The 18,842-nt window shown below is 31.7% G+C and overlaps 1 protein-coding gene across 1 annotated transcript in view; it reads right to left on the bottom strand.

Annotated features, from left to right (window-relative positions):
* The window catches only part of LOC111642009 (trypsin-3-like), a 31,978-nt gene extending 13,930 nt beyond the window's left edge, over positions 1-18,048 (bottom strand). The window contains exons 1-7 of the mRNA XM_023388265.1: positions 17,981-18,048; positions 17,813-17,906; positions 5,165-5,201; positions 4,996-5,063; positions 4,869-4,927; positions 4,684-4,793; positions 4,265-4,515 (exon numbers count right to left, since the gene is read on the bottom strand). Coding sequence (XP_023244033.1) covers positions 4,265-4,515; positions 4,684-4,793; positions 4,869-4,927; positions 4,996-5,063; positions 5,165-5,201; positions 17,813-17,855 — 568 coding nt within the window. The 5' untranslated portion in view covers positions 17,856-17,906; positions 17,981-18,048. The remainder of the gene's footprint in view (positions 1-4,264; positions 4,516-4,683; positions 4,794-4,868; positions 4,928-4,995; positions 5,064-5,164; positions 5,202-17,812; positions 17,907-17,980) is intronic.
* Positions 18,049-18,842: the final 794 nt, after the last annotated feature.

An 18,842-nucleotide genomic window follows, 5' to 3' on the forward strand; every position in this document is an offset into this window, starting at 1 on the left:
AGTCTTTTAAGAATAAAGCATATTTTTGTGGATGTTTCCTCTGGAGGTGATTTTTTAACGATGTTGTACCTTTACCCTTACGGGAATACTTTCCTTCACAAATTTTACATTTAGCACATTTGTCATTTACTATCGTAAAATATTACCATATTATACTATAACATAAACTTTTTGTCGACATCGTTTTTATTTTAATTTAATTCAACACTCTCCAAAAACACAAACGTAACCTACGCTATCCCGTGTCACACTAGCCACAAACCAGTGTTTCTCAACGTAGGGTTCACGCCCCACAGGGGCAATTGGATTGCTAAGGAGGACAATTCGAAAATGGACTTGTCCAGAGTTTAAGTTAACCGTATAGCCGCTGTAGAGGAGACATAAGGATTTTAGAAAGGCTTAGGTGGGGCATAGCACAAAAAAGGTTGGGAAACACTGCACTAAACTATTGTGGCGGTACGCTATATTTTTGTAAATATTAATTTTAGTTTAGTTTCGTTTCTTCTTTCTACCCCTTGTTCTATTGTTCTATTTTCTTCTAGAACTTTCTTATCTATTCCCTGTCCCTTGGGTGGGATGAGCAGTTCCTAGAAATTTGAGCAGCAAAGGTGTAAACAGGAACCGGAGAAAAAAGAGAAGTGACGTAGCAGGTCATTCGTAAACCGGACGGCAGAGTGTACGGACGAGGTGAGAATACTGGGAGTCGTATTTTCAATGACCGAATAGTTTAGAAAAAAGATCCTGTTTTAAGGTCGTATTGAGGACTGTGGAAGGAAAAATCCTAATTAATGAAGAAGAGAACTGGCCAGTTATAGGAGAAGGACGTGTGTTATCCCACCCAACAGTACTCATAAAGAAACAAGCCGAAAAAAGAGACAACCCCAGATATCCCTATTTCTATCTTATATACCATTTTTTTCTGTCTTCTTAATTCTATCCCTTTTTTTGTTATTAGTGTTAAGTTAGTGTTTAAGGTTAGTTTTAAGGTTCCGGGTTATATTGTCGCGATCGGCATCTGTATTGTACACGTGCTTTGGATACAGCGAACTATTATTTTCGTTGTAATTTCGCCAGTGGCGTAGCGTGGGTGTCAACCGCCCGGGGCGGAGGAAATTTTCGTCCCCCCTTATTTAGGTATCTCAATTTAAAAGACCAAAATTCAGTTTCGTCACAGAATAAGTAATGAAAAATTCCGTGCTAGTGTTGCCACCTTATTAAAATCGCTGACCCGGACGGCAGGTGAAGTTTGTTCGAATAGAAGTTCCTGATGCATGCGTATGCCATTTTGCAATGCGAAGAATAATGTGCAGTGCATGCTGGTTCTAAATCAGTTACAGTTAGCGACTACGGAGACATGGATAGAAGTAACGCAAGTGACCTAGCTCTATTGGATATTGGAGGTGTATATATATACGAATAAATCGTACAAGCAAAAACAAAAAAAAAAGGTCAACAGGTCGCGCACGATATCCCCGGACGGCTAGTCGATTCCAGGTCTATCCAGATGGATTTAACACTATTCCGTGCTCATTTCAATCGGTCCAAGTCGTAGGTGGACGAAAATATGAAATAAAATGGTTCAAATTCTTACAAGATATTATTATTATTTATTGTGAAATTTTGCCGCCCCCACTACGCTACGCTACTGAATTTCGCATGCTACTGTTTGTACCGTGAAGTTGGAATTCCCCGAAATAGAATCTGTATAAAGACGCGAAATAGCTTAATTGGAAAATTATATCAAATTTTGTTACTTTATCCTGTCTGCCTTTGTGGTGAATTCTAATTTAGCACACTTTCACACTATAAACAAAAACACGCCGCGTTATTAACGCAAAGCGTCAACTATCGGTCCAAGGTCACACGCACCGGCGCCGACTGAGTACGAAAGTTGAGATCTGTTTCCGTATCCGCGGATATACATTTTTAACGATCCGGCACATCACTAAATAATACTCGTAGCATATAAGGAATTCCATTTTAAATCCAACTTTTTACATATCAAGAAAATTGTTTTTCTCTAGCTTTTGTAATGAAAATAATATCAAATATTAATTGTTCATTTTATGGTAATACAAAGATGTAGGTGAAATATACTTATCACATGTCATCAGATTGTTAATTATCAAATTCTCTGTTTTATCTTGTAAAATGTATGTAAATTATGCATTATTATTATTATTATTCTTCAATTTAAAATTATAAATGATTTTTTCTGTTCTTAATTGAAAATATAAAATAATAAATTTATATAAATTATATTAATTTTAATGTATAGATGAAATAGTAAAGACAATTGGCAACTATGACACTAAGCGGAACCACATTTGTTTATATTCAACGCTCTGATATTTCCTAAATACTTTTTAATGCTTGGTCCAACTACGAAAATGTCTTCTAAATGTATCAGCAAATAATATTTCACGAAGCCTTTCACGTGTTATTAACCAAAAATGCTTTTAACGCTTACATTGCTTATGATTGACCTTTTTAATCATTAATTTCAATATGTTTTACATATAAAATACAAAATAATTATAAAATATTGGAAGAATTGAGTAAACTTCATGTGAATTGAAAAGAAATAAAGATTTTAAAAAAGCAAATTCATTGACACGTATTAAATCGTGTAAAAACAGTATTTAGGTATTTACATTATTGTAGCAAATGCATATTAATAAAAAGCCATGTAAATTGTATTCCATTGTTTTTTCTTGCTTTTCTGTTTGATGGGACCATCGCTCCGAGTGCACTTGCTTTCCCTTATAACAGGGGTCGGCAACAAGCAGTCCGTTTCAAGTTTTTCTGCGGCCCACCAAGGAATATAATTTTTGTATGGTAAAGGAAAATTAGAAAGGCTTTTTTATTTTTGTTATATTATAAAATTTATTGATTGTATTATTAATATTATTTTTTATAAATAAAAAGTAACAAAAAGTAGTAAAAGTTTTTATTGATAATATTTTTTAAATTTCCAAGAAACGGTAAGCAAGGTCAATCATGTACTGTACGTACTGAGGTACACTCGTGCTGCCTCGCCTTTCAGAACAGCTGGTACCAGCTTTCCCGGGACGTTCTCATGTACGATTCAGGAGAATATCGGTACGAAGCCATAGGAAAGCTAACTTACCTCATCTGTTCAAATATAACACAAAATTTTCAATTTTCATGCTAGTAAAATACTGGGGGACCGAAGAAAAAGGTATGGGAAAAAATTTTACTGAATAAATCAGGAAATTATTATCAGTGTAACACAGGCCTGGTGTAATATATTAACGTTCACAAGCGAGTGACGTTTCTCTGTAACAGGTAGCTGGTTTATGCGACTTCTACATTATTTTATATAGGTAAATTTCTAATTAGAAATACGTAAGTTATTTTCATTTTATTAATAGAATAATTTATATTTTATCGTAGTAAAAAAATAAAATGCCAAAAAGAAAAAAAATTAATGAGGAAAACCGCGAATTTAATGAAAAGTAGACTTTTAATTATTTTTTTACTAATAATTACAATAAAGAACTATGCTTAGTTTTCGAAAAATCTATTAGATGTTTTCAGTATGTACGATCTCAAGTGGGAGAATTTAAGAAATGTGACAACTGATGGCGCAAAAAACATGGCAGGTCGCAATACTGGTTTAATAGGATTGATTAATAAAAAAAATTTAAAGAATTGAATATTAAACAGCATCCTATACAACTTCATTGTATTATCCATCAACATGCACTTTGTGTAAAAGTTGTAAATTTGGAAAATGCTATGAATATTGTAGTAACATCCATCAATTATATTCGCAAGAACGGGAGGAACCATCGAACATTTCAAAAATTCTTAAACGAAATAGATGCAGAAAATGAAGATATTGTGCACTTTTCTGAAGTAAGATGGCTCGAGATTTTTATGCAAAAGATATTGATATATTAATATTTGAAAATCCTTTTATATATGATATTTTAATAGTATCAGACAATTTACAACTAGAGTTAATTGATTTATAATCAAACAAAGTATATATAAAAATAATTTAATTTCTTTCTATTCAGACCTACCAGAAATTAAATTTCCTAATTTAAGAAATTTTGCAAAATCAATGATTTGCATTTTTTCGAGCACTTATTTATGCGAACAAACTTCAACAATGAATTGCATAAAATCGAAATATAGAACGAGACTGACCGATAAAAATTTGCAAAATATTTATATTACAAAAGAATTTATATATATATATTTTTTAATATTGCAAATTTCAACGTGTACTCACCTTTTCCAATTCTTCCCCACCCAACCATCAATGCTGTTCCGGAAGTGTATTTTCTATTTACACTTGGTAATGCGATAGGTTTTACTATTGAAGGAAGAATAGCAGTGGAATTTAGTATCAAAAGTGCAATATCATAAAAGAATAACTGTTTTCTAAAATCTGGATGTACAATTTTTTCAGAAAAACGCACTGTAGTTCCTACGTATTTATCTTTGTGTCCAACCGTTCCCAACAATTGTTCAGTTGTGTAACTGTAATTTATAAATATTGAAGACATAAAGTTATGGAAAATTAAGTTTAATATAGAAGAATAGTTTACCGAAAAACTTATTTTTATTTTAAAAAAACTGTAATATATTGCTTTAAAATTTTAATAGCACGCTTCAATTCATCGTTAGAAATTAGAAAAAAATGCATACTCTTTTACTATGTGAGCAACACCCAATGCAGTTCTCGTTGTTATCAATGTAAATGATCCAACAAAATAGTCAAATACATCTTTTGGATCTTCTTTAACGAACATGGCAACCTAAGAAGAAAGCATTATTCACTTTACATCATATACACTTCGCTGTACAAAATAAATTACTTAATATTTATTCACCATATATGGATAATCCTCAATTTCAACTTCTTTTCCACCAATCATTCTTCGTACAATTCCTACAAATTCCTCAAAATATTCAGAATTAATTAACACTTTCAATCATAAACTATATTTTACAACTCACCGGGATTATTTGTATTCTCCTGAGTATTTGCATTCCAACAAAATATTGTAACAAACACAAGAAACTCTCTTAAAATTGGCAATAATTATATGTAAATTAAGTAATATCAATAACAATTATTGATTTAATTAAAAATTTATATATAAAAACATATTGTATCAATGCTTACTTTAGGTAAATATCCATGTTTCGCTTGATATCAATTGCTAAGAAAATAATTACAATTAAATTCCCCTAAATTTTAACATCAATTTTATATGTATTTTGTTTTGAAATCGTTATTACAACGATTTTTAGTATTTAATTTATGATATTTCATAGTTGAATTTGCTTTTCATCGAATGAACTTTCGATTTTTAACGAGCAATTACTTATTGTGACATCGTCACAACTGCTTTTTAAACATATTTTTAATAATTTAATTTAAAATATATGTTTTCCACCTCAAATTAGCAGTAGCTTGCCCCTGTATACTTCATACTTCTCCGTTACAAATGGAGTCGTGTCGGTCATCTATCTAACTCCGTTCTCGAGGTTAAGGGAAAACGGACAGACAGTCAGACGAAATTGATAATTTATAGGTCTACAATTTTTTAAATTGCAGCCTAATTATTATAAAATTAAAATGGATGTTTAATATTATTATTATGTTAGGTTTGGTGAGTTATACTCGGTTGATACCGGTGGCTATGTACTATGCCGGACCAGAGTCAAGGCATAGTAACCAAAACAAGACGGAAATTAAATAAGTGTGTCAGTGTGTGTGTCTGTATTCAGGAATTTTCTAACAATATGATATGTATTCAATATAGTGGCTTTCTGGAGTGTGATGTATGTGTTTTTATTCAATTGTAATGTCCCTAGGCTTTTGTGTAGTGTGTGTGGTATGACACCTGTGGAGGAGAGAACGACAAATACAATAAGTACCTTATCCATTCTTTGCAGACGTCTTATTACCTGGGCGAGTTCTGTGTACTTGCTAATTTTTTCATTGCATGTGTTTTGAGCATTATGAGTGTTTGGAATAAATATGTCTATAATGTATGTAACTTTATTGTGTTTGTCAATGAGTGTGATGTATGATTGGTATGTTGTGGTAAATTATTTTATCTGTGATTATATATGTGTTGTAGTACATTTTGTGCCCGTTGTTTTACAACACTGACTTAAGATATATTTGTAGTATGGTTCGTGGATGTCTAATAATTTGTGTTTGTTTGCAAGCTCTTGGTGTATTATATTTGCTACTTGATTATGTCTATGTAAATAATTTGTCTGTGCCAAGAGCTTGCACCAAAGGTGATGTGTTGTAGAGTTTCTGGCATGATGTGATATTTTCTGTATGTCTTGTTTTGTATTTTTGTGAGTGTTGTATATTTAAGTGTGTACTCTGTAGTTAGTAGTATTTATGACCTGATCCTGTATGGCAATCATGAATCCTTCCGTCTCCCCAAAAAGGCATCCCCGAGCTAACCAGCTGTTTGAAGCAGTTTTTTCAACAAAATCCTTGGCCAGGTCGTAGGGATGCCTCCATTTAGTGTCTTTTGAACCCACATTGCTTGATGATGTGTATGCTTTTTATATGTTGTGTCATGTCCATATGTTTTGAGTGTAAATTTAATGGTGTGTTATTTGAGTTTGCTACAGTTACTGCTTTGTCTAACTGTGATGTTTCTTTTTTCTGTAGAAAAACTCTGCAGTGTCTGTATTTGTTTGTAGTGAAGATTAACTATATCAATTAGGTTACGTGGAAGGGTTAATCTTTCTATGGCGAATTAGGATGATGTTTATGATTAGTAAGTGTTGTTCTTGTTTTTCTTTGGAGTTGCTCAAGATCTGTGTGATTCCTATGTATAACTGAAAAAAATAATTGAGTACTGGGATGACATATATGTTTATTGCTTTAACTGTGTGTTTTGCATTTAACTGTGTCCTGATAATAGCATTTAACCTGTTGGCCTGTTGGAATCCTAAATAGCTGTATAAGTTCTCCCTCTTTCGTGGATTAAATAATATCTTCATTTTCATGTGCAAAATCTTCTTTCTTCAGGACTCCTTTTTCTATGTGAAGTGTTTTGCATTTGTCTAGGCCAAACTCCATTTATATGTCTTTGGGGTATTAATGTGTGATTTATAGGAGTTGATAAAGTTATTTTTGTATCGATGCATAACGTTTTATGTTGTCCACGTACATGAGATGTGACAGTGTAAACTGTGTTTTTTTTCATGTCTGATATTGTAGCCATATTGCGTATTGTTTAACATGTTGGATAGTGGTTCAGGGCTAAGCAGAACCAGAGAGGATTCAAAGAATCTTCTTGACAAAATCCTTGCCTGATGAATATTTGGTTTGTTTGTATGGAAGTGTTGTGAATCCTGATATCTAGTGTTTTTCTCCAGTGCTGCATAGTGTTGTGGAAGAATACAGTGAATGATGGGTGTATTTTGTACATGTTAGAATATGTTGCAGCCAACTGTGTGGAACACTGTCGAATGCTTTTCTGCAGTTTAAATATGCTATATGCATGTTTATGTATAGTTTGTGTGCTTGTCGTAGAATGACTGAATTTATGAGTAATTGTTCTTTGCATCCCCTGTGATTTCTACGGCAACCTATTTGTTATTCCGTGAAAAAGTTGTGTTCTTCAACATATTTGTATATTTTGTTCGCGATACAGGATATCAATAAATTGTAGTGTTGAAAAGCATGTATTTGGTCTGTATTGTATGGGGTCTATGGCATTGTTGTTTTTAGGTTTTATGTAGGTGATTCCCTGGGTAAGAAATTTTGGCATGTCTTATAGATTGATGATGATGTGTGTTAGGTGTTTAGCTAGTTCTTGGTGCAGTGAGGTAAACTTATTTTACCTGAATTTGTAAATGTTGTTTACACCAGGTGTCTTCCAGTTGTGTGTTAATCTAACTCATCTAACGTGGCAAATCTAACTCATTTTAAAAATTCTTTAAATGGTGTGCAGTAAAAATAAATTTTTAAACGTGTTAGACTAGTCACTCGGTGTGATAAACCCTTACGTAAGATAACCTTTGTAGTTATATAAATTAGATACTATAACATAACAAATATTAAAACAAAAATCATTAAAAAATTTGTTTATTTCAACCTGTCCATGTCGCGATGCTCAAATGTACAAAATGGCAAATTTCGTTGGTGAAATATACATCAATTAAAAATTTGAAATTTAAAATAAAATAAGATATCATATTTTTTCCTATCGTGTGTTAACTATAAGAAACTGTACCATTTGATATTCGACAGTGAATAATAATCTGCCAATCAATGAAATTTCTCGAAAAGAAACCAAATATTTAAACACGGCACCCTCGAAAACCACTTTAAACATATTTTGTGCTCTCCTGTAACCTTATAATATATAATTTTCCAATCCGAATACCACCATACTGCTGGTCCGATTGGAAGAATGTATTGAAAAGAGATCTGTGTTAAACAGATTAGCTACTTCGATCATAGTCCCGCACATAATAGAACTTGCTAACCTTAACATCCGAAAGACTTTATAAGAGACTTGTTTAAATAAAAATGCGAGAATAATTGTTTTTATGTTATAATATAGTGTTTAAATTTTGGCAACAGATTGTCTAAACTGTATGGGAAGTGTGTTTTCGTAAATATCGCGTTCATAGAAAACTTATTGAGCTGCAATTTCAAAAAAATGTTGACCAATAAATTCTGACTGTCGTGCGCCTCTGTGTCTGTCGGTCCTTCCTTAATTTTGAGAAAGTAATTATATATATGAAAGTTGGGACCAGATGTGGAAAGCATAAGGCATGAGGGCAGATTAACTATAAATGAACTTGTGATTTTAAATGGACGTCTCGTTACTTGAATTAAAATTTTCCCTAAACGGAGTTATGTAGATAATCCGCACGACTGTATTGCTAACAGAAAAAGTAGGACGTACAGGGGCAAGACACCAATATAAGAATTGAAAATACAGTATTGTGACGATGTCACAATAAATAATCGCTTGTTAAAATTAGTTCGATTTATTTGATTACGACAACGCGGCACACGTGAGCGATCTGACGATAGGGACGCATTTCAGGAAGAAATTTATAGAAAGCTGGACTTTATTTAACGTGAAGAAATTCCGGAAAACTCCAAGTGACCAGCCCGTTAGCCATGCCCGAAACCACGACTAACCACCATTGTTCGGTGATTTTATCCACTCGGCTACTAAATGGCAATTATTAGAATTAAGAAAGTACTGTTCAGATATGAAAACACCCGAGTTGTTCTATGTGGAAAATTAAATACTTATTCAGTTTTTATAGGATAACACTATCCATTCCACTTAGGAAAATGCTACATGTTATCTGCTGAAGTACAGTAGAGCCTCGATTATCCGACCCAATTGGGGACTGGGGTTGGTCGGATAATTGAAAAGTCGGATAACCGAAAAGTATGAAAAAATTCATTATTAGTGTAGTATATTATTATATCCCATGTAATTAGTATATTAGTATATCGCTATTAACCTACTTCGCGTTGAATTTTCATCGATGTTAAGCCTAACAAATTTTTTTTAAAATAATAATCGTCGCTATTGTATCGTTAAAAATTAGAAAATTAAGCCTCGTTTAAATACTGGCTCGCTTTCATGGTCGAATGAGTGTTGCCAGCTAAAACACGTAAAATAATATTAAACTAGCCAAGACATAGCCAAATATTGTAGCGCCACATCACTAGCGGACATTTGAAATTTGCCGACTAGGGCGGTCGGTTAATCGGGGGTCGGATAATCGAGGCTCTACTGTAATGATTTAGCGTGTCTATTTCGCTTTATATTGTTGTCGCAGTGATTAAGTGAATATATGATATATGAGTTAAGATTATATCGTTTTTTATAAGAATTATATGTAGTTTATTATTTTCTTAAATTGTTTGCCAATAGTTGGTACAAAGTGAAAAGCCAGTGAATCAAATGAAGATACAAAGTAATTGATTTATAAAAATCTAGTCGATGTTTACAGGTGTGATGTATACTATCTAAATTAGAATTATTTAAGCGTTACTGCCGAGTTTCGTAGCAATTAATCGAACGACATAGGTGTGTATAGGGAGAAAACAAACAATCATCATATTAGGATCCAGCTGTAGGCCAAACAAGTAAAATTTCTCTGAATTCTTGCGCAACTAATGTTCTTTTTCCAGCCTTCCAGTGATCTAATTGTCCTCTGCTGCTGCTTGTAATTTTTATACGCCCTCTGATTTTTTAAGTTTCAGATTTCAGGGATTTCACTAATCTAATTCCCATATACATATATACTCTCACATATATACATGGATGCCCGTACATTGGGGCACGTGTCCCCCATTTTGTCGTTGGGTTCAACAGAGCTCTAACGTTTCATTTTATTTTTAAATTAGTCACTTATTTTTATCACAGAAATTTTTTTTTTGCTTTTTTCGATGACAAAATTAGAATAAGAATATTTGTTATTAACCGAAAATTTGTCCTAGCGGGTCGTGATTGTCCGGTCGAGTACCGAGGTATCACTGCACTTAATGCAAATATATAGATATCCCTTATATACGTATATGGAGAAGTATATATATATATACTGTATAGATCGCTTCAAAAATCTATATGTTTTATGACTAATAATTTTTAAGTTTTATATTTAAAAGGAGTCAGCGCACCAATGCCACCTGAACAAGTAATTAATGCTATATTCACAAATTCTCTTTTTCGTGATCTAATTAAGATGACCGCTATTTTTTACTAATCTGTCGGATAAATTCTTCTCTACACTGCTCTCAGTATTATCATTTTAATTACAACCTTGTACTTAAAATTACAATTTTTATGAGAAAAATATCAACTTCCTTTTTAATATAATACACCTGGTAGTTTTTTCCTAAAGCACTCGTAATGTGTTGACGATAACAATGCTTTATTGTAATCAATGGGGCATGTTTTTCCACAAGAAAAATACGTCACGTGTTTTTTTTCAAACAATAGGATATAAAAATATAAAAAAATATTTATCTAAAAGAATTCCTCTTAAATTTTCCGTATATTTTCAGATTTTAACAATAGAACAATGTGATGTATTATCTATCAATATAAGTATGATTTATTGCTTATAATCAAACATAATCTTTTGAATTTTAATGTTAATATTATTTCTATATATATCTAAATCATTTATTTCTATATTCATTATATAAGGTAAATGAATGATTGTAATTAAAATTCTTATACTCAACAGTATCTGAGAGGTATTTTGCAGTCCCAATGCTACGAATTTTGAGGTGTTAAAGCACCTTTAGATATGCGAAAGATGTTTCCGTAAAAAATTAATATTAAAACTTACTAATACGACACTTTTAGCCTGTATACAACAAACGTTTTATTTTTACACGATCGTCATGATATTCAGAGACCTTGGTGATGAGGTAGTGCTACTCAATATAGTCTCCATTCTCACTATATGAAATATCAAGGCAATGAGTAGTGTGTTCTTCAATGACCGGCCGTAATTAATTCTCTTGGATTCATTTTACAATCAGCATGATGCTCTTTTGCAAGGTCGCCAAATCTGCAACTTCTTATCAATAAAGCAGGAATTTCACGTGTCCTAACCAACAAAAAACCCCACAAATGAAATCGAAAGCGCTTTAAGTTCCATTGTGGCGTGTATTGGTACTACGTCCTTTACAGATATCTTCTGCATGTTCTGAAATGTCCCTGAAACAAATTTAATTGTATTTGGACTAATAGAAATCTTAATACACAACGATGAGTAGGAGTACAGTCCACAGATCTGTAATCGTTTGATTTTGAAGTAACACTTTTTCCGAAAATCAAAACCCCATAATCAAGACAGTATGTATACGAAATTTTATTGAGAATTGTCGAAGAATACTTTTTGCAAAGCGTATTAATCCTGATCATCTTATACATAGAAATGTGTGTGAACAACAATGCGACGAAAATCACTTCTTAAATTATCTACAGATGGATTCCATTAAAAATGTTATTAAAATGATTTTCAACAACTACATCCTTATCAGGTCATAGGTACTTTTTAGTATCTAACTTTAAGAAAATAGCAAAGTATTGGTTATTATAAAATAAGAAACTGCAAGATACAAGTTTTAAAAAAATCATTACTGTGTTTTTGCTGAATGATTGAATCTGGTACACATTACATGAATTGAATTGGATTGATAATATTGATTTAAGGCAAAAGAAGCGGGTTCTCATTTAGGGGTCAGACATGGAAAGAATACTAGGAAAACCCCATGTGACCAACCCGTTTGTTAGGTGCAAACCCACAACCAAGAAGTGCTTACTTTTTTTATCCATTCGGCCATTAGTGAGCCTACATTGCAATGAAGTTATAATAATATTTAACTAATAATGAAACACAGTCATAATATCAACTACTATACCCAATTGTATTTCCTAGTGAATGGTATAATTGGGTAAAGAGAATCATTATTATGCATTATAAAATTTTTCATACTTCAGTGCAAACAGTAATTGTCGGAAGAAAATGTTTAAATACGTCCAACTTTTCCTCAAAATAATTTTAAAAATATTATTTAAATATTTTTAAAATTATTCTATTCAAAAATACTCAGAACTTATTCTGTGTTCAGTTAGGTATGAACTTCAATACTCTGCAATGTATGTTTATCATAATTCTGCTAAAGAGTTTTGTGGGATTAAGTACAAAGGAAGAATCTTTTAGAAATAACAGTGTCGAAACAATAGAAGACAATATTGAAAAGTCACTGGACAGCATTGACAGCAAACTAAAAGAATATTTAATTTTCCTTACTAAAGGAAGTATTCCTTACATCTTGAGAATTGCAAAAGAAATGAATATATCCACACCCTGTCAAATTTCTGGTATTCAATTTATAGAAGACTTAGTGCAGTTAAAAGCGTGGACTTTCAAGAGTAAGTATACGTTAATTATTCATTACAGAATAATAATTAAAGAGAGGTTTTCTAATGATCTCAATCGGCAAAGTTTCAGTTTTATTTCGAAATATTACCAGGAAAATATGTAAACAAATTAACGAGCAATTATTTATTGTGACATCGTTACAATGCCGCGCTGCAATTTTTAATCGTATTTTTAATTTATTCAATTTAAAATACTGTACATGTTCTCCATCTGAGATTTGTAGTGTCTGTACTGTACAGTACATCATACTTTTTTCGGTAATAAAAAGTCATGCTGGTCGACTTTGTAACTCCATTCAGGGAAAAATTTTTGAATTGAAGTAACGTGACTTCCATTCTATTTCGGAAATTCATATATAGTTAATTGGAGTTTCCTGTTCCTAATCTTTCATACATTTCCTTGACTTTCATCTATCTCCGTTTTCGAGATTAAGGAAGGACAGACAAACGAATGACAGGGAAATTTATAGATCTATAATTTTTACTTTCCCGGCTGTTTTAACAGAAGGAAGGTGTGGCGATCCACGAAAAATAACCTTATATATTCTTACAAGTTTGGGCTTAAGACACCTTGAAACGCCGAAAAATGATAACATATTCGGGGATAAAATTTCTGTGTTTATGGATGTTAGCGTGTGTGTGGTTAGGGGGCACAATTTTGCTCACTCAGTTTGAAGCTTAATAACTTCTGGGCGTCAGAACCTTAAATAAAACTCTTAACGTCAGAACCTCAAATAAAAGGCTGACGTTTTGATCATTTTTAATATTGTGAGTTTTTTACCTATACATTATTTGTTTTTATTGAAGGTTTTCTTCAACAATGTTACGGGTACTTCTGTGGTTGTGTTAATGGATTGTTAGATAGACTCAAAAATTAAAAAAAATTTTTCGTACATAGTCTGAACTTTCTAATTGAGATAATGGGGGTTGTGTATATCTCCATTAGGGTCGGATATGACAACGATTTTACTCGTTATTAGCATTTAACAATTTTTTTTTATAAAATTCATCCCTACTCTCAAAATTAAGCGTTTTGTCATTTTATAATAGTTAAATATATATAAGGTTTTTAAAATAAAATATAATTACGGATGGAGCCACCAAAATATTGCTGGGAAAGTTTAGCAACTCGTTGGTGGTTTATTTCATATTGCAGCTCAATAACCCCAAATTGTATATTACTGTTTTCATTTTTTTCTCTACAAATACTCGGTTTTATATTTTAGTAGAGACAAATTACTTTCTGATACTTTTTTTAGATATATGAAAATTTTGCTGAAAATAATAGCACAAAACACAGTAGATAAAAATAATATTCATATTCTAACGTCTTTCAGGTGACTATTTGCAGGAAATAAATGACGTTTTTTGGAGAAAATAAATTTACTTAACGAGCGAAAATATTCTGCATTTATGTCATTATTTTTCTGATATTATATACCGTAAATATATATATTTTTAAATATAAAAATTAAATCAATAAAGAGTTTATATTTTTAAAGAGTTGTAATAAACAGCTTTACGTTTAATGAACTAGCGATTAAAAAAATGTTTTTAGCTGAAAGTATACTCAATTACGTATCAATAACATTGAACATTTATATTTAATGTTACAGATTTTTACAAATGTACTGCTTTTCCAGGCATGCACATTAACACTTATGATATAGTGTCTGTAGGAAATGTTATCCTAATTAAAAACATTTGGACAGACGCTTTAATTTGTTTACTGGACCCAACTGTTGGATTGGACTTCATGTATAATGCAATAGAGATGTTTCCTACTTTATTATGCAATCTGTCATTGTTTAATCCACGTTCAATTACAGCTGCCTACAAATTATACTGCGAGTACAATTTCTTCGTTTGTTTCTGTCTTATGAGCACTATGAGGGCCATTTTTAAACTATTCATGAATTCTACCAGATTCACAGTACGGGTAGTCAGACAGTGAAAATTACTGAAAAAAACATATCTTCATTACTCGACTCCTGAAAGTTTCTAAGTTCTTCAGGAATTTAAACTGCATCCTTAGAGTCGTTACCTCTAATGACTTGAGAAAAATCTATTTCATTATAATAATTAAAACTATGTAAGCGGTGTTAGTTTACAGCATAAGAATTGTTTTTACTATAAACTAAGAAATTGCGAAATTCTACATCAAAAATTATACTTTTGTATGAAGGTAATGATTTAAACTATAACTTGCATATGATTAATTAATTAAAAATGACATGAATTGATAAACAGGTGAAATTTCAAAATTCGCTTGCAACGGATTCCATTATTAAATTATGAAATCGAAAGAATTAATGACATTTGTTGCACTTCAAATTAAATTAAATAAAAATGCGTATTCATTTCTTTTCAGTGTTAGATGCTTTCGGGAAACCTGAAGTTGTTTTCAATGGTGCCAATTGGATAGGAGGTGATTATGATCAGTGCCTAATGGTTGACAATACGGAAGAGATGGAAATCGAACAAAAGTCGCTTAAAATACGAGGAAAATACTGTTATATCGGTCTTGAAACTGAAAGAATTAACAGTAAAGTATTAGATATTATGATGACTCGTCTGACGAATAGCTCACTTGCGCAATTTTTTCAATACTTTGTTGTAAGTACTGGATTTAACTGAAATTTAAATGTGTTCAAATAGGTACAAAATAATCGAAATAACCCAAGTCTAAGAATGTATTCTATTTTGCTTCTTAAACACTATATAATGTAATTAATATAATGTATAAAAAAACACATAATTTACAAAATATCAAAAAACATATAATATTTACAAAACATACCTCGAACACAACTCTTAAACCAGACTGTTACATATGTACAGTACAAGATAGGTATATGATGTATTATTTTTGTCTATAAAGAAAAAATTGGTTAATGTTACTCTAGGTATCGAAGATGACGGCGCTTCCGGTAATCTCGTATCAGATTACCAAGCGATGTTTGCAATAGAGGGCATTGTATTACAACGCGGTGCGATATGCAAATTAATACGACTAAATCGACAAGGGGAATGTTAAAGGTAGATTTGCGTTAAAAGTGTTGGTTTGATGTAAAGTTGTTAGATAATTTCGTTTTCAATCAATATAATTATAGACTAATTTAACACTTTTAAAAGATTAACATTTATTTTGTTGGATATTCTTTATAACAGTTTATTCCAAATGAGTAATTTCGACATTAACTCTGAAGAGTTTTGGCTGGGATGCACCTTTCACGATTTTTCCGTCTTCTCGAATATGAGTATTTTGAATTGGGTTTGTATCCCAGAATCGATAAAGGGTTCAAATTTGCAGTAAAACTAGGATTGCAGCATGTTTTCGATGTATTTACGAAATGTTCAAAACCTTGCAAAGTAGTTTATCGTAATGATAGAAAATCCTGTGCACTGAGATGTCAAAAATGCTGGAACAACAGTTAAGCATTTGATGGTACTTTAAAGGTAAATTCGGTAAAATTCCCTGGAGTAACATATTGCCGTTTATATGGCAATATGTTACTCCAGGCATTATCTAGCATTGGAATGCTCAACAACTACATCAGCTAATGCTACCGGAATTTCTAAGAAGGCCACCGTCCACTAGTCGAACCATGTCCGATTCGTGATGCTATTCGCTTTGCACAATATCCTATCATTTAAAATTAGAGGTCCGAATGAAACCGTCGAAATAGACGAGACCGTTATCTGTAAGCGCAAATACGAAAAAGGCCGTAAACTTAAAAGCACAAAGTTGGTAGTAGGCGGAATATGCCGAGAAGATAAAAGCTGTTTTATATGTCAAGTAAACGATAGGTCGGAAATTAGGCTTAATTGGATCATCTGTAAATTTGTAAATTCAGGCAGCACAGTTTCGACAGATGAATGGAAAGGATACAACCATATAAATGACTTGGAAGGCATAGAAATTACCCATAAGACAGTTAAGCATTCGGAGAATTTCGTAAACCCGAAAACGGGATCATACCCAAAACATAGAAAGATTATGAGGATACTTGAAAAACAAAAAAAAAAAAAAACCCTACCGAAACATTACACAGAAGACCTATCAGATTCGTACATGTACTCCCAAAAAACCAGGTGAACGTTTCTACATTTTTGTACAACATTTAAGTAAAATATATCCCGGATCCGGAAGATTACCATTATGGAAAGAGCCTGAGACTGTGCCTGCTGCTCTTGTTAATAAAAATAAGAAGAAAGAAAATGCGGCCGAACAAAAAAACAAGACATCTGACAAAACTGATAAGAATCGGAGTAAAAAAAGAACGTCGAATAGTATGACAGAATCGACTTCGGTTATAACCAAAAGTGGGAAAAAAGGGAAACATTTAAATTGAACGCAAGTAAATTTATAGTTTGACATAATTTATTTTTAGTAATAATGCCCAATTTAAAAAAAATTCATAGTTTGTAATTACCGAATTCGCGGGTATTTATTTAGTTAACTACGCATTCAAAAATCGTTTTCAAAATGGCTAAAACGGTTAATGTAGACGGTCGCCATCTTGTTTGCACACGTGCATGCGCAAACAAAATGGCGACTGGAAGCGCCGCCATCTTAGATACCTTGGATAACATTAATTAAAAAATTTTTATTTAAAGCTGCAATTACAATACTGATTATTACAACACGTTTGTAGACATTAGCTGTATATAAACACTATTCACATACTTTCACGTATTCTTCCTTTTGGACAACCATATTTCACACAGTTGAAGGGTAAGTTTACAGCTATTAGAGAATTTTGTCAACTATTTGGTTTTTAAAAAAACGATATCTTTACCAGGTCTTTTACACAGTACTATTTATACAAATATGTTACTAACTAACGTACCTGTTTGTGTAATTTTATACTTGTGTTGTAAATGTCCTTTCATATCTCTCTCAAAAAGGAATAGGGCGAAGAAGCAAATTTTAAGTTCCAAATTCTGCCATTTGTTAGAAATTCACAATAAGTTAAACCATTATGATAAGCTTCTTAATTAAAATAAAGATGACTTACTTGTTTTTTTTATTGATAAAATCTAATAAAACTTCGTAGCACAAACACGTGTATCCTCGTAGATGTCCCCTTATAACGTCTCTTTGCTTTATCTGCTTAGTACCGTGCTAATTAGCATATTCACAGGCAGTTTTGTGGTCAATCAATAACCCAATAATTGATCAGTAATTTTTCTTATCATACCTTAATATTCTAGATTATGATGATTAATATGTTTTAAAACCAAGAAGTAATTTTTAATAAATTTCTCGAAATCCCTCTTATTCCATTTTTTTTCTTCAAAATTTAATGCGTATGCAATTATACTTACAATTTATTTTCTTCTTCAAGTTTAAAATACTTCCAATTTTTGAAAATCTATTTATAATACTCTAAACCAGTTTTCATTTATTTTTATACTCAAAGTTTTATTTATACAAGTTTTGTTTTTAAAGATTCCATGCTTTCTTTGAATTTCCTATTATATACTTCTTTTTCTCTGTGTAAAATTTTTATATTATTCTGATCAATATTATAAACATTTGTTGTACAATATTCGTGGAAATCAGAGTTGATTCTACGATGTTTTAAATCTGCAACTTTTTAAAATATGTTTTGTTTTATGTATAAAGAATGTTAGAATTGTATTTGACAGTTGTTTTCAGATTAGTAAAAATGTATTCTAATTAAGATCCTTCGGCAAGAACATGTTAATTCAATTTCTACGCACCTTAAAACAGGTATAATTTCAACACTCATGGCTTTAACTTTTCTCCTTGCCTGGCCTACCAAACTGTAATATCATTAGTTATGCGCAATATGTCAAAAAATACAGATCAAATTCCTAAATTAGTGGGATATTTCCAGAAATTTAAAAAAATAA

Source organism: Centruroides sculpturatus, unplaced genomic scaffold, assembly GCF_000671375.1.
Source record: "Centruroides sculpturatus isolate CEXI.00-Female unplaced genomic scaffold, Cexi_2.0 scaffold1579, whole genome shotgun sequence".
NCBI classification, from domain to species: Eukaryota; Metazoa; Arthropoda; class Arachnida; order Scorpiones; family Buthidae; genus Centruroides; species Centruroides sculpturatus.